The sequence below is a fragment of the Ambystoma mexicanum genome, chromosome 7q (genome assembly GCF_040938575.1).
Source record: "Ambystoma mexicanum isolate Mex_15411 chromosome 7q, UKY_AmexF1_1, whole genome shotgun sequence".
NCBI lineage: Eukaryota > Metazoa > Chordata > Amphibia > Caudata > Ambystomatidae > Ambystoma > Ambystoma mexicanum.
This window is the reverse complement of record NC_090941.1, coordinates 992412836-992429547: the sequence shown is the minus strand read 5'-3', so window position 1 is coordinate 992429547 and position 16712 is coordinate 992412836. Positions and strand designations below refer to the sequence as shown.

The window sequence follows — 16712 nt, the reverse complement described above, 5'->3', positions numbered from 1 at the left end:
CTGTCTTCTGCCTGCATGATTGCGATTTGGCAGTGCTAGCTCAGCCATCCATCCTTCTAATGTAGATAAAGGACTGACATTAATTTGTAACAATATACTAATACAAAATATGAGTGTTTAAAATTGGAGGATGACACACAATGGAAACATGTTATACTATTGCTATTATCTCATTGATTAACTCAAGCAAATTTACAACATAATGACTATGGGAGGGCGATGCTTTAGTGATCCTGGTTCACTAATGTGGAACACCTTATTTGTACAGAAACGCTTTTTCCCATCTTCAGTTTTTAAGATCGGTGCCTTATTGTATTGTAAATGCCCTTACCCAATAATGTATCCAGGAATTAAATTCCACATTAGCCACATCCATCCCCTTGCAGAATGTTATAAAACATCAATGAAACAAAAAAGTGTAAATAATGTTTACAAAATAGTATTTATGACATGTTCTCATCATCAAATGTCTTTCTGCCATTCTTTTTTAAACCAGTTGCTGTTCATGATATGAATAGGAATTTTCCTTCTACTGTATCCTCCATTGAGGGCATGGTCTAAAGTTTGTGTGATAAAACATTTAATACAACTTTCTCCCGTTGATAGATATGGGTGTGCTTGTGCTAGAGGTCATGACCAAAGCCGACCATCTTCCTATTGGGCGGGTTCAAATCAATGGACTGCCTCACCTCTCTCCAACACATCCCATCAGTGGATTTTTCACAGTTGTTTCACCAACATCTGAAAAACTGGGAGAACTACAGGTAATTGCACACATGGTTTGTTTATTTTTCTGTCACATCTACCAATGCTTTTATCCTCTTTATTAGGGCAGACCCTCGGATACGTAATCTGGGACATGAAGATTTAAGCATTTTCACAAGCCTTCATAAATTGTGTCTAGAGAATTTGATGACGTCTGGATCATTGCTACTGCATGCATACATTATTTGTAGGTAATCCTTTGAGATCAAGGCTCCCCATTCACAGTATCTGCACTTCTTACATTGAGAATGGTATTGCTCAGATGGTTAACCTCTTCCCAGTATTCAAGGGAGGAATGTGACAAATCCCCAGGTTAACGGGGTTTTCAGCAAGAATACGGTGGCTCATTCTGGTCTATTTAGCATTTTTAGTAAGAGATTGTTCACAGTTTGATGGTATAAAAAGAAAGCGTAATCTTCTGTGAAGGTATTTGTGCTGGTACATAAACCTTACCAAACCGTCTTTAGTGTTCTGAGGTTGCGAGCGTAAGACATAAGGTCACAGTGAATGTGCAAAGTCCAGTCGATACAACACCTTTGGTGCCCAGTATCCTGTTGTAACGTCAGTTTCCAATCCTCTGAATTTGAGGGCAGTCTGCCATGAAGTGAATGGATGAGAAGAACTGGTTGTGATTGGCTGAGTGTGATTCTGTCCTGGTTCGTCTATATTCCCCATTGTTAAACATAGCCAAATGTAAGGACTAGGACTTGATCAGGTAGGTTCGAGCTGTCCAACTTTGTATGTTCGAAGTACTAGCATTGGTCTCCGGTTCGTCAGCAATGGTTTATTTGATACAGTGAAGTGGCAAGCAGGCTGACAGGAGGCCAACTAGAAATGTGCTACATTAGAGGATAGTGGAATTGTTATTTTGATATGGTGCAGCACTGCATTGTCAGGTTGCAGTATCGGACCAATACAGTCAGTGTCCAACAGTCAAATTTCAAGTCAAATGTTGACTCTGCAAGAAAGCCCCAATAGAACTTGAATAATTTGTTGTTTTTTGGTTCTTTAACAATAGGGCTTGAAGGCTATATATAAGAACGCTTAGTCTTTTCCGTGCTCCCACTCTTTGTGTACTTTCCAACTAGAGATGAGCAGCCAGGGTTCTTCTGGGAGCAGCAGTTGCTTGAGACGTGCAACCCAGCTGTGCCTTCTGGGTTATGGGAAACGGGTGTAAGGAGTAGGTATAGCACTCCCTTTTTCTGCCATTATATTACATGGGGGATACCATGGCACAGTCTAAGGGAACCTCCAGCAAAGTAGAAAATGGTTGTCCTACTTTTAATGATATACCGAACAAACATAACCAAAATAGCATTGTTAATACTATGAAAACCGCCATCGTACACACTAAATTAACCATTACTTTGCTAAATACTCGCTCATTGGTCAAACATTGTACGATTATATCCAAGAGCATAAGCCAGATATCATGTGCCTTACGGAGACATGGCTTTCGGTAGCCCATGGACCGACCATAGAACAGGTGACCCCGCCTGGCTACGTGTTCTTAGGGAAGCATAGAGAGAACAATATCGGGGGGGTGGGGAGGGTGGCCATAATCTGCAAAAAGCAGTTGGGGTTTTATGGGGCCAAAATAGAGTGCACTGGATGTGACATTATCCATGTGAAACTGACCTCAATCCCTAACTATAGTCTGAAACTGGTCTTACTCTACCGCTACGCCAGGAGAAGTATGTGATGTGACTTATAAACAAAATAAATGACTCTGATGATCCTGAGAGACTTATAAAAGTCTACAATGAGGTCATGTTAAATAAATATGCACCCATGAAAGATAAAACAGTAAAAGACCTGCCCAATCGTTATAAGTGGTTCTCTCCTGCACTAGCTGAACTTAAAACCAGCAAAAGGCAGGCTGAGCATACCTGGCATAAAAACAAAAAAAACAAAACAAATGATAATCTGCTGGCTTTTATCGAAAAGCGTAATAGGGTGATGACCATAGAGGCCAAGAAATCTCTTTATGACGCTCAAATAAACCAAGCTGGAGATAAAACAAAGGAACTCTTCCGCCTTTTCAGGACATGGGAGAAACCCATTGTCTATAATCCCTCTATTAAACCCACTACAGACGACTCTACTAGAGTGCAGAGGGCTTTTGCAGACAAATTGTTGAAGGCGCAAAAGAAAATCGAGCAGGAAATATTAATTTCACCTTTGCCAAATCCTTTGCCCACACCTGAAACATCTAAAACAAGCAATTTCATTAATTCCTCAGGTAATTTTAATTTTACAGAACCGAACCAAGCCGAAATGTTGGTGTTGCTGAAAAATATGCATCCCACAAACTGTCCAGGGGAAATTTTCCCCTCAAAACATACATTGGAGCATCGAGAACTGTTTGCTCCTTTCCTTTGTCGGTTTGTTAGATCCTCCTTTCGCACAGGTTCTATCCCCCACTCTATTAAAAATGTGGCTGTTACCCCTTTGTTAAAAAAAAAACAGGTTTGGATCTGTTGGATGCGGCTAATTTAAGACCAATCACAAACACGTTATTCTTTCTTAAACTTATTGATAAGGCAGCGACTACGCAGCTACAATCCCACATACTTAATTCTGGTATACTGCCTGTGAACCAATCAGGTTTCCGAAGCTTTCACGGAACAGAGACCGCATTGCTGGATCTCCAAACACATATGCTTGGTAAACTGGAACACAGCAAGTCGAGGCTGCTGATGTTATTAGATCTATCAGCAGCCTTCGACTTGCTGGATCATAAAATTCTGCTCAACAGGATGGCGTCGGTAGGTGGACTCTCCAATAATGCCATTGCCTGGCTTAGATCCTTCTTAGAGGGTTGTCAGTCTCGTGTCCATTGGGGTGATTGTGCCTCCAAGCCTCAGATTATAACTTGTGGAGTTCCCCAGGGGGCATGTCTTCCCCCCCCCCCTGCTGTTCAATATTTATATTCTTCCCTTATGTGTCGAGTTGGAATCTCTGGGGATCTTTTTCCGTAATTATGCAGATGATTTCCAGCTAGTATTGAACATAATCGGGAATTACGAGGCCGACCAACAAACGGTAGCCGAAGCATATGACGTCATAAAACAATGGATGTCAACAAATTGGCTCTGCCTAAATGCTGCTAAAACCGAGCTGATGCTTTTCGGCTCCCAGCATTCTCAATCTAAACTTAGCCAAGACTACAATTGTTTTATGATAGAAGGCACTCAAATTAAAATCGTGAAGAAAGTCAAGACTCTGGGTACCTATATGGAGGAAAGTCTTGATAGTGAGGTACATGTTACAGCCATTTCTACCAACACCAACTACCATTTGAAGGTTCTTAGACAAGTAGCCCCGTTAATATCGGTAGAAAACCGTATAAAACCTGTAAGAGCAGTAATATTGCCACGTGTGGACTATTGCAACGCACTGCTGGGAGGAGCCAATAAGGCTGATATCCAGCAGCTTCAGAAGACACAAAATGCAGCCGTGAGAATTATTTTTCAGATGAAAAGTTCGGAACCCACTAGGGCGGCAAGAAGAAAACTTCACTGGCTCCCAGTGGCATCCCTTATCCAATTTAAAATGCTTAGTGCATGCCATAAGTGTATCTTTGGAAACGCTCCTTTATATTTGAAGGAGAAGATTAGCACTTACCAACCGACAAGAAGCTTACGACCCTCGGTTGGCTCTTTGTTGGTTCTGCCCCGGTCTCTTTAGAAGTTCTGTCATACACAGACAGAGGTAGCCTTTCACTGTTGCATTAATTTTGGCAAGTTGCAGCAGCAATGCTTCTACTTAGTTGTCTTCCATTTCATGCTTTTCTCATGCTTTTGGGCTTGTCGCAAAAGTAATGAAGTAGACTGCCAGGTTGATCAGGAGAATGCATCCATTCAAACATTTGGTGGCACGTAATCGCTGTAGATCGCCATATTCAAACTTTCCCAGTCTACTTCATGTGCATACACTGAAGAAGTGAATTCTGATTAGGAATCTAACTTCATTCAAATATTTGGCCAGATCTGCTCTTGGCCCCTGTTACTCGCTCTTCTGAGGACGGCAGAGGCCATTACCTTTTATGTTTTCATCCTTTCATTTAAAAGGGTTAACCTTTACTTAATCTGAACACATATCCCACCGTTAAGTACATCTGCTGCCACATAGAGATTCATGCCAGATTCCTCTCCCTTTTAAGCACTATAAAAACAGTGGTTATTATTCCACCATTTCATGTTACTCTCATTTGCAACCTTGTAAGGATGAAGTGGTCGGCCGTTCTCGGATTGCAGGTTGGCCTTATGTCAAAAGCGATCCCTTAGCGTATGTCCCATCAACTGGCGTTTTAGCATTCATAACAGCCATTTATGTAACATTCTAAGACCGTAGCCAACCTAGTTTACAAAAAGTTGAGTGTGGCTGATAGGGGATGGGTTCAGGCAAGCTATTTATTTCATGCATTCTCATTAGTGACTGAACTTCCATTCATCCAATCTTTCTGGCAGATCATGTTTTCATTGCTGTTCCTCTGCTATATGTTGATATTGGCAGTTGTTAGACTTCTTATATGGGGTAACCTCTTTCTGCACTTGTTGTTGATTTATAATGCCCAAACCTGAACAATATTGAAAATATGGTCTGATTAGGACACTTCATAAAAAGAAGTAGTAGAATAGCATTTGCTGTCATGATTAGCATTTATTTTGTGTCTACGCATGTCCAGCTTCCTTTTCGGGCCAGTTCTGCCAAGTATTATCCTTTTTACCTTGTATTTAAACTGCTATTTTCTGTCATTTAAACGTGTTGGCATGGATTTCTCTACAATACATCTGATATTGATTTAAGTATCGAACACCTACCTCCTTCTTTTTTTATCTTAATTGTATTAATTTCTGTTTACTTTCTTGATTTTATCACTCTTAACATGCTTGGCCTAATTGTTTTAGCTGCCCTAGTCAGTTGATGACTTACGAAATGCATACTCTTAATATATTCACATTCGTTTTTTACTTCCTTTAGCTGTATTTCTCCTGTTTCTCTTTCCTTTTTTGGCTTCTGGGTGGCACCAGGCTAGAGATGCTAAACAAATCCATTGATCCACAGCAGGGATAGATTGGGCAATGTACCAGTTCCTATGTTTACCGTGCCCCCGATGCACTGCGCACCCCTCGGCATTCCTGCTGAAACATAAGACTCTGCATTGGTCTTCATTTTTACATTTGTACAGAGACAGGCTCATAGACTGTCTTCTCTTTTCATGGGCTCATGGAAAGTGAGGGCAGGTTAAAAGCCCCTCTTCACAGAAGCTCTGCATGTGAAGATGTCTTCCTCCTGCTGCCTACGTCCCAGAAGGCTATGGGCAGCCGAAGAAAGGACCTTCCAAAGAGGGCAACTATCCACTGGGAATACCAGGGACCACCATTTTGTTTCATATAGTTTTTCTCTTTTTTTCATTTAGGTATCATTAGGTTTGGAGCCGTTATCAGAAACCTACGACAGCTGCAACTCCATACCAACTACTGATTTAAGTTCAGAGAACATTATGTCTGCACTAGGATCCCAGTTGATTATAAATCCATCAGAGCCACAAACGTTGCCTGGGACCATTGGAATTGGGAAGGATTCTTTGAACAGTAGTCGAGCCACTACTCCTAGGTAACTATGTATTTCTGGAGTTATCATCTTCAATCGAAATTATAGTTTAAACTTTGCAATCTTTGAAACATGTGTATATCATTTGAATTCTATTTTCTGAAATTAAAATGTGAAAAATGTTGAAACAAATTTGAGTTTCTGGCAGTGTACTGGTGGTGAATAAGCTTGTTTAAATGACAGCTAACTGCTGCTCACACAGGTTTTTTGTTAAGTCGGAATCAGGAGATGGACAGGGTGGCATTGTGGTTCACTGAACTCTTTTATGTCAACACAAATCCCTGTACTTCTATGCCCTACTCTTAAATAAATAAGGAGTCAAATGGGTGCTTGTCAGGATGTCATGCCAACGAGTAATCCCCGTCCAGACAAAAAACCTATCCTAATATGATTGCTGTCCCAACTACTTTCCAACTAAATAGAACCTAACCAAAATTATTATGAGGGTCTTATACACATGATGGAATGGTGGCTGATTTCTGACCCAACTGTCATGTCTCTGATTCAGAGGAAAAAGTGCCTCTCGCTCGATGTACAGTTCCACTTCAAGGCACCAGCAACTGTCTTTCCTAGCTTCCCTTCCTGTGGTTACTACTCAGTCCTTGGTTAGTCTCTCTTTCTTAGTGGAAGTCCAGAAACTTTGACCTTCTCTCTCGTTGGACGCCTCTTGGATCGCAGGCTCAGATCAGTGTTTCCTCTTGGTTCTCCCTCCAGGGAACTTTGTTGTGCTTTCCACACCTCACTGCGATCTGTGTTTTTTCCCCTCCGCGGGGTGTCATGTTTCACACTCCTCTGTGTGATGTGTTTCCTTCAACCCACCGTAGAGTCCTCTCCCTTATACCCTGCCTGGGGTCTTTTGACTATAACCCGTGCTTGGGGTTTTATACCTCTTACTCTGGTTTGGGGACACTTTGTTTGTGTTCCCACTCACTTGGGACTTCGTGGCACTCATCACGCCCCTCCACCCTTGGGGCCGTTTGGTTTTCACCCCCACCTGGGGTCTGACTGTGCCCACCCCTGCTTAGGGTCTGCGTCTACTCCTCCCACTTTGTGGTGTGCTTACCTTCTCCCCGCCCTGGGGGCTGGTTTGTCTTCTCTGCCCTCCGACTGCTTCCCAGAAATGACTGCGTACCTTTTCTTTCATCGCAGTGTTCCTCTGGGTCGTGTTCAGGTCGGGCCATGGGTTTTCTCCACTCCAGCTTCATCTAGTGTCTCAGAGTTTACAACCCCCTCCCTTCTAGCGGTTTGCTTTGTAACTTTCTGTCTGGGCATTTCCCGCTGTCTGATACCCTCTGGGACATGGCTTGTTTGGTCCGCGTCTCGGCAGGGGAACTGAATGTTCTGTGGGCTTGCCTCTCTCACACCACACAACGGAAATGTGCTCTGCCAAGGAGGAGGTTTCTCCGCCTGTGCTGATTCGCAAGCAGTGTCCAGGTCTGTAGCTTCGTCAGCTAGTCTCTCCTCCTGGTTTACTGCAGGTTGGCCTCGTATTTTGCATAAAACGAGGGAGTGGTGTCTCTGCCCATTTTTCCATCTCGACTGTGTCTGAAAGGGGTTAGAAACCACACCAGCCATTAACGTGAGAAATGCTAAGTCAGTGTGCAAGTTAACTCCCATGTAACCCGTAAAGGTAGCAGATTCTTGGGATAAGGGAGGATAAGATCTATCCTTATTTAGGGATTGCCTGTTTCCAGAGGGAGTGGGCGTCCCCCGATGGGGGAATCCCACTTGCCCTGTCCTCTAGGGGGTGTTGGGCTTAGCGGGCTCCCCTTTCCTGTCCCAAAGGGGGTGGCTAAACCTGTGATGGCCATCTGAGTGGAACTTGTGTGTGTAGTGTAAGGTGATAGATATGACAGTGGTGAGTCTGAGGAAGAGGGCAGTAGGTGTTACAAGACAGAAATCCTGCATCCCTGCACTCCTTTCATTAGCCCCTTGCAGACAGGTCCTATTTCACTAGTTTACATTGCTACAGCTTCTCTGTCAGTCTCTTTCTCTATTTCTCTCGCTGTCTCGACAAAGGACAGCTTGCAATTTAAGGACCACAGTCACCCATTTCTGCCTTCTTAGCATGTTGGTTGACAGGATGAGAAATGCCTCAAATCTCACTCGAAAATTATCAGGTGCTGCGCCAAGTGGCCTGCTGAGACCTTTGCTCTTCCGGGCAGGGCAAGGCATTTGAGAATAAAACGGAGACCTTTTATACCATGGCTGTGCAGCTAGCTCAAGTGCAATTCACTTGCTTTTAATGCCTCTGTCTGGCTGACTCGGCCCATTTATCCTCCAGAGTTCGATATATTGAGTACCAACAGTGGGTAATTAAGGAGCACTGATTGCAGTGCAATATAAATCACCAAATTATTATCAAAAGAGATCATGGGAACAGCGACTCACCAAGGACCCCAACAGGCAGAACATTTACTAACGGCGAACAGCCAAATTCAGGCTGGCCTTTTCTCCATTGAGGTTGCTCCCTCTGAAAAGAGCTGCAGTTAACTCCCTGACGGTCATACTTGTTATGAGCAATTCTTTGAGGGACTGCCCATATGTGGTCGTGTGTGACCATGGAATGTTGGTAGTAAAATGCGTTGTCGGCACTGCCTTTTTTAGGACATGAATGGAAACTGTTTTCAAATTCTTCAGCCTTCTTCAATTAATGATCTAGCAGAATATGCACACGTTGGCGTTTATCACATGGAAGGTTGTAATTTAACCTATGTTCCTCCTGTGAGCATGGAAGGATATCTGATTGTTCTGTGTTGTAATTTAACCTATGATCCTCCTGTGTGAGCACAGCCGTGCAGTTTGCAATGCTCTGGTTATCCTAAACCATTCCTAAACCATTTGAGATAAAGATCACTCACATTTAAAGCCATTTCTCAAAGCCTTGGGCGCTCCGCTACATAGCAGTAAGCTTAGACATACACAAGCATAAGTTTTAAAATATTGATTTAAAAACCTGCAGCCTAAAATATTAATTTAAAGATGATTGACAGGAGGATATGTCTTTAATTAAAAAGCCCTACCTTTCATTTCTAAATGTTCAACCTTGGTAATGTTTGAAACCTCCCCTGCCAATGCTTTGGTGTCTGTGCTGTACCTAGAAATTACTAATTGTAGCTCTTTGATCTTTGGCTACTCTGCTGCTCCCATCCCTCGTTCCTAGCAAGATCTGTGGGAAAGTTTTACTTCCACTGATATAACAGCTATTCCTCACCTACCTGTAAGTCTTGTTATTTTGAGACATACCTCTTTGTTGTGCAATGAGCTGATGAACATAACACACTCATTCAACAACAGAATGACTGCGTGTGATGTGTTCTAATGCACATGTTTAATGTCGGAAACCCCTGCTTGACCTACCTCAGAACATGCCATATTGAGTGATGGATTCCTTTTTGGAATATCTGAAATTAGCACAATATTAAAGTTTGCAGTTTTGTCGTAGTGCTCTAGTCACCTACAGGGGATTTCAGGTGAAAAGAAGTACTCGAAGTGCAACTCACAGTACAGCACATTTTATTCCAAAACAGGGGAAGAGACTACTTGTATTTCCAGGAGAACGCTGAGACCTCCAAAGACAGTTTCTTCGAAACCCATCGCCATCAGACCATAGGATCTGTTGCACAGGATGGACCCGTCAAGAGCAGCAATGGCCTTAAGCAACTGAAGATTCAGGAGCACGAAGAACAGATTATGCCAACTGCAGAGCTGCAGAGGGATGTACACCAACTCTCCTTAGGCAACCCAGCAACAAAAGACCTACTCTCAGGTTTGTTGATGTTAGTGCTTCCCCTTATGGTTCCATAGTCTGTTAATTTATTTATAATCTTGCATCATTTTATTTCCAAATTCCTTTGTCTGGTTTTTAAAGTTCTTCCATTTAACCAGTTTATTTGTTTAGCACAGTTTAAAATGTTTTGTAATCTGCCATAGAGATCAGACGACTAAGTGTCTGCAGTCAAAACCAAGTGCGTGTTTCTTTTCTTCTTTCAAAGGCATTTTAGGTGCAGTTTATAATGTACTGTTGCCAGGGTCCATAACCAAATTATGTAAGAAGTCATATAACTGACACATATTTAGCAACACAAGCCATGATATAGCTGAACTTTAAGGAAAATCGTTGCAAAAAGAAGTATGCACAAGGCTCACTAACTATGCACTGTAGTGTAGCTGTGAGGGCAAACCTCTTTAACTGTACCTCGGATGAGAGACTGTACTTTTTATTTTTTCCTAACTGGATTACCCACCTTTTTCCCATATAAGACCACATCCAAGCCCTATCAAGCGCGTGACCATGATGTGCCCCTTAGTGACACTTGTACCCTAAGGGATGGTGTTTCCAACAGTACCCTGTTTCCTGTATAAAGTAACCTAGCACAACTTCCTGTGACTCAGTTTGAGGTAATTAACCTTTTTGGGGTTAAGCTTGCTGTGTCCCGAGGTATGTCCTATAGGTTTCCTCTGTGTTAAAAACCCATTTTGAGTTTCACAGAAGAATACTCTGTGGAAAAAGTGGGTCACTGTTGAACTGAAGGCTAGGGCTGACAGTGGTGATTTTTGACATTTTTAACTTTCAAAGGTTTTTGCAAGCCATCATTTGGATACCGTCATAGATTGCCTACCAGAAGTACCGGCATAAACGATTGAGCCCTATTGTTAACAATGGGTATATGTTTAACATTGGGGGTGGAGTCTCCGTATCCTGCTCAGTTAGTCAGATGTTGGTCAGTTCACTCCTTTTACACTGACCTCTGAGCGGATTCAGACCAATGGCCACTACCAGGATACTAATCACTGTGTGTGGTATCAGCAGGATTTGAGAAATTGCTGGTGAACTTAACTAGGAGGGGGGTACTAAACTCCTTTCTCACTTGATGTTTACTTTCTTGTAAACTGTACAACTGCTTTGTGTGGCCATTCACCTATATAATGCTATATATGCGTTACACTGTTTCTTAAACAACCCATACCTCTTTTAAGATTTGGTCTGGACTATTCAGCCACATCAAAAACTAGGTGAGTCAAAGAAAGCTTGTAGGAAACAAGTTAATGAGTAATGGGTCAGTTTCTCTCTGTTAGGTAAGATTTTCATATTTGTGACAAATCTTCCTGACCTGTGTCAACCCCAGAACGTTTTGCTTGGAATTGGTGAATATTTTCCCTTGTCCCTAGGCGAAGGGGAATCTTTTTTTCCCCTCTCAGCTAATCGTTTACTCTTTTCATGGGTTACCTTTTTTATCTCTCTCCACAGTGTATGATTGGAGTTATAGTTTCCTATATCGTTCGGGCTCAGGCTTGGTTGCCCCTTTAGGCTTCCCTGTTAATTTCTCTTTAATGTACTTGGGTGAACTACTGTTCCCTAGGGGTAAAGAGGGATTTTCATCTTCTTTACATTTTATAGTGTGCCAGCACACCCCCACCTTATGTGAAGTGCTGGGGGATACAATGTGTCATGTTGCCTTAGTAGAGAACCCCTCAATGCTCACACCAGAAGAAAATAAAACACTAGGGAAAAAGGCCCAGCACACCTCTTGCAAGGAGAACAAGTTTTATTTCCACAAAAGCTAAAGACGCGCCAGGAAAGGACTCTGCTGCCACAGAGCGCTTTGGCAAAATCAGAACAAGCAAGACTTTAAAAGGGCACACAGCGTCATCAGTGACGTAATTTACATATGTTACAAATCTGATTGGCTGGTTGGTGAGACACTATACATAGACTACCTGCTCCATAAGGGATGCCAGGCCATTGGTCCCAGCCCCTCCCGTCCATTTCGATTGAATGCTGGCAGTATGAGACAATGGGAGGTTTATGAGTCACTGCGGCCCCGGCCTTTCTCACCATTGCCCATGTTACAACCTATCCCTGCATGCACACACACAATTCCATGTTTGCAGCCTGGGCCTACTGCTCTGGTTGCAACGCAGCGTTAGGCATCCATTTCAATATGGCTGCTTGTTAGACAAGATTGTATGCAGTAACCCTGAGTCTACACCAGTCTTGTCCTCTTGGTATTAGGTAACCCGCCTATTGGTATAGGTCTGTACTACACAAGTTGGTAGAGTGACTGAGCAGCCAGACTTATCTCAAGAGGGGTGAATGTGAGCTGTAGAGCTGTAGCATCAAATTCACAAACACAAGTATCCAAATAAATGTAACGGTCCGTTTTAAATAAGCATTCTTTAAAAAAGGGAAATGTGCAACAATGAAAATACACTTCAAAATATTTTCTCAGAATCAAGTCAAGCAAGTAGATACTCTTTCGAGATGCTTCATACACACTTCTACACCCTGAGGTGACTTCACTAACTAGGACAGTATTGCCATTTATATATCACATTTTGTACTTGGTAAATTCTGAGGTTGGTAAAGAGGAAAGGTTATAGGAAGGAAAAAGGTTAACAGGTTCTCAGAGCAGGTGAGCACTTTTAAATCCCCCAATGAAGTCTAGATAAAACCTTTCCCAGAAACATTAGTTAGAAACCAATGTATCACCTATGAGGGACAGTTAGAATCAAAGTCAATGGGTTAGAAGAGTCTGCAGGGAGCCAGGTCAGCCAAAGTCAATTTGAACAATGTCTATGGAGCTGAGGCACTTCTTAGATAGCACAAATGTCTTGCACAAAGTTAGGGAGTTTGTTGTAGAAAATCACTGTTGGGCCACAAGCTGTTAAACTTGTGAAACGTTAGAGCTAAAATCAACTCTAGAAAGCAGCTATTGAGAATCTCAACTGAGACAAGCAAGCTACAGACAAAGAGGTAAGTACCCTGGTCCCCGGTTCCTGGGCCTCAGTCATGGGGACAAGATGGAGGACGTCTGGAGGACTCCTGCACTGCAGTTCGAGAGTCGGCAGCAGCTACAGGCTCTTTTCAGTTCAGCGGCACTTCGCGGTTTCAGCTACCGGCAAATAGCATCAGCACGGGTCTTGAACACTGGTTGGGCTTCCTTCACTTCCTGAGTCCAGCACTCTGGTGAGGTGACTCGAGGTGGGTCGTCCTGCTTCGGGAGGGTCCTCTGGATCTGCCTGGAGCTCAGGTTCGGCTTATAGATGATGCACTCGACTATGGATTTCTCGACCCCTGGCACTCGGTTCCAGCAGCAGCAAAGAAGTACAGCCAGTTGGGGAAGGTCTTCCAGCAAAGTTCATCTTGGGGTTAGTTGGGACCCCCAACCCAAGGGAAGAAGTCGTCCTTTCCGGAACTTCTCTAGTCGATTCGGAAAAGCAGTTTCAGCACAGCAGCAGGGCTTCACTGGGCAGTTCAACGGTCCAGGAGGATGCAGCAAGCTTCTCTTCACGATTCCTTCGTTAGATATTTTGTTCAGTGGTCGACTCTGTCTTCAGTCCAAGAAGCCTTGCCTTTTATGCAGGTTTCTCCCATTCCTGCACAGCCTAGCTGTCCCTCACACAGCAGGATTGGGTGAATTCAGGTTGCCCTGGAGACTAAGGACAGGGAGTTTCGGACACCTCCCTCGCTACCTGCCCTGCCAGTCGCACTGGAGCCAGTGGCGGGTTTCAGTACTGGAGCCCACCAAAGGCAAAATGATCAAAAGGGTTAAACCTAGTTTGGCGCACAGAGTAAAACCCAAGACCTCACAAACAGAAAATGGCAAAAAAAGAAGACCAGGGCCATTTTGATATAATGGTCACCCATGGGTGCTATACTGCAGCTGAGGATTCAGCCCGCGGTAGAAACACACAATGGTAAGAAAATTAAACCACTGCCACCAGCCATTAAATGTAGTGAGGGTAACATAAAAAATGTTACATGAGTAAGTAGGAAAAGGGGCTACTAAGTAACCCCCGCAGTACTCCACATAAGATGGGGTGTGCTGAACTTGCATAGGAAAAAGGTAAGCAAAATCAATTTAATTTTACTATTCTTGAGAACAGTAGTTCACCCAACAAACGGTATTTAAACCTTAAGAGAAATCTAAAGGATTTCTCTTTGACACTGCACTGAGGGTGCTGTGTGTCACCATACAAAAAGTAGATGCCTATGGAGTTTGTCAGACTCCAAAAACCAAAGAAACCGAGTACAAATCAGATCAAAATACACGAGAGAGTGAGAAAAATGGCTCACTCTCTCCAGGATAAAAAATGAAAAAGTCCTAAACTCCAGCAAAAGAGCTCGGGGTCTCTAAAGTTGAAGGGAATTAGCACAGAAATGAGAATTGTCCCTAACACTGCTATTTCTTAGATGGCGTTTCACTCTATGCCCACACATGCACTAACTTGAATACACCTGTGGTGCGGGTTTTTAGCAACACCCCCCCTACACCCTATAACTTGCCCAAACATCTGCAGCACACTTAGAGGCCTGTGCCTTACCCTGAACCTATTGGGAGTCTAGGACGGTCACCCTCACTTCCCAACATTCCCCCCTTTCATTAATCCCACATTAACAAATTCCCAAGCCAGTCTCTCCTTCTCCTCCTCCTCCTTTTCTATTTTCTCCCTCTCCAACCTTTCAGCCTCCAAATATGGCGGTGACCTGTCCTTTGTAACCATGCTCTACACACAGACTGTAAGCTTTCCCCTGTTTGTACATATTTCTTCGGGGGTATCCTCCATCCCCTGTTAAGTGTGTGTAATTATCTGGGTCTGGTGGGGGAGTTGTGATGGTACCTGGGGGGTGAAGGAATTGCTCTAACCATGCATGGTTTGTCAGGGTCATCTGTTAGGACGGCACTCATTTGTACCGTGAGGTGCACCATGTACCCCAATTGAAGCCATCATAAGTGTGCTTCTAGGCATTGCTTTTGTGCAGCATTGAAGTCCTATCTGGCATGTGTAGAAGATCACCAACACAAAACACCATTACTGGAACCAGAATCTTCACGATCGCCTCCATCCATGATGGAGCCCAGGAAAAGCGTTCATTGAACCAGTCACTTCTTTGGATACCTGCCTCTGTTTGCATAAGAGTGCAAAGAGTGTACAGGCCCCTTTTATTTGCGTCAGGGACCCGTTGTCTGCGGGATGGAGGGATGTAAGTACAGCAGGAATTGCCAATTTTGTGGCACAATTCTCTTTCCATTGTCGTTAGTAGGTCTAGCACATAACGGTTCTGCGATGTGTGAGACCTGTGTGAGACAGGCATGGTATCAAGAGAGAGACAGACTCAAAAATAACAGTTTGAAAACCTTTATTATCACACTTTGTGGGGTTGTGTAATGCCTATCTGACCCTAACTCTAAGGGGTTTGTTCCCTCAACTGATGTTTCTAAGGGTTGTCGATGTGCGTTAGTCCAAAACCAAAGTTGAAATGTGTCCAAACCTATGCTTGCCCTCACTCTTAAAATAAATGTGATAGGGGTCTTCTTAAAGGAAAAATGGTGATTCAAAAGGAAATGTAAACCACAGCTGGTTTCAGGTAATCGTACCACTAGGTGCAGTTCTGCCAGTTCAAAATAGTTCAACTCAAAAGGGTTGCCCATGGAACGTTCCACGTAGGGTTCGTGCAGCAAATCACAATGCCTCTGGGTCTCTTGGGGATACCTTCCCCAAGCTTCGATCGTTCCAGTTCCAAACAAAAAAAGACTAAGTTCCTGTTAGGCCTGTCAGGGTTTATTTTCCCATGCCTAGGCCCCTCCTCATGAAGTTCAACAATGTCTCTTGTGGGAATTGGGTCAAACATTTTAGGTCAAATAGGCTATTTGACCTTTTTTTGGTGGTCCAAATTGACCTTTTTTGTGTGGTTCAAATTGACCTATTATTTTTATCGTTTTTCTCTCGTTTTCTTTATATGACCGCCACTTACCTTGATTCTTCCTTTTCTTACCTCGATATGTTTCCGCTTTCCTTTTACAGTAGAGATCTTGTACTCCACCATGTCATTAGCTAATAAACAAAGCTGTGGGAAACAAAATGTAATGAACTTCAGAACTTAATTATATTTTTGCATATTCTTGTTTGTGTTCCAGTAGATTATTTATTTTACAATATTTTTATCTCTCCACATGTCTGTGCTTTTATTTCACGTCCTTCAACGTTTTAATTCCCTTTCAAGTCTTAACACACTCTGTAACGCGTTGGAAGTATATCTCGCAAGATTGTGATTGTGCGCTTATTCCTCTAACTCTTGTTGTTCCTGCAATACGTTCACTTCGGTCCTGATTACTAGAATGTCCATCGCTGGTTGCAGTGACACTGTTCTCACCACTGAATACATCTCCGAGAGAAAGGCAGTCCGCGTTACCCAGTTGGCAAAGAGCAGGAAAACTGAGAGCCTTTCATGTACAGTAAGGCGAATAAACTGATGTCAGCGTGATTGCGGGACCGAAGGGTGCGAGAAAAGCAGCTCATTCTCGTTGATACAGCCTTGGTAT

General features: G+C 43.2%; 1 protein-coding gene across 2 annotated transcripts in view; it reads left to right on the top strand.

Annotated features, from left to right (window-relative positions):
- C2CD3 (C2 domain containing 3 centriole elongation regulator) overlaps window positions 1–16712 on the top strand; it is a 594096-nt gene that overhangs the window by 44806 nt on the left and 532578 nt on the right. For both annotated transcript variants that reach the window (XM_069640138.1, XM_069640137.1), the window contains exons 3-5: window positions 607–764; window positions 6191–6387; window positions 9915–10153. In XM_069640138.1, the coding sequence (XP_069496239.1) occupies window positions 607–764; window positions 6191–6387; window positions 9915–10153 (594 nt within the window). The remainder of the gene's footprint in view (window positions 1–606; window positions 765–6190; window positions 6388–9914; window positions 10154–16712) is intronic.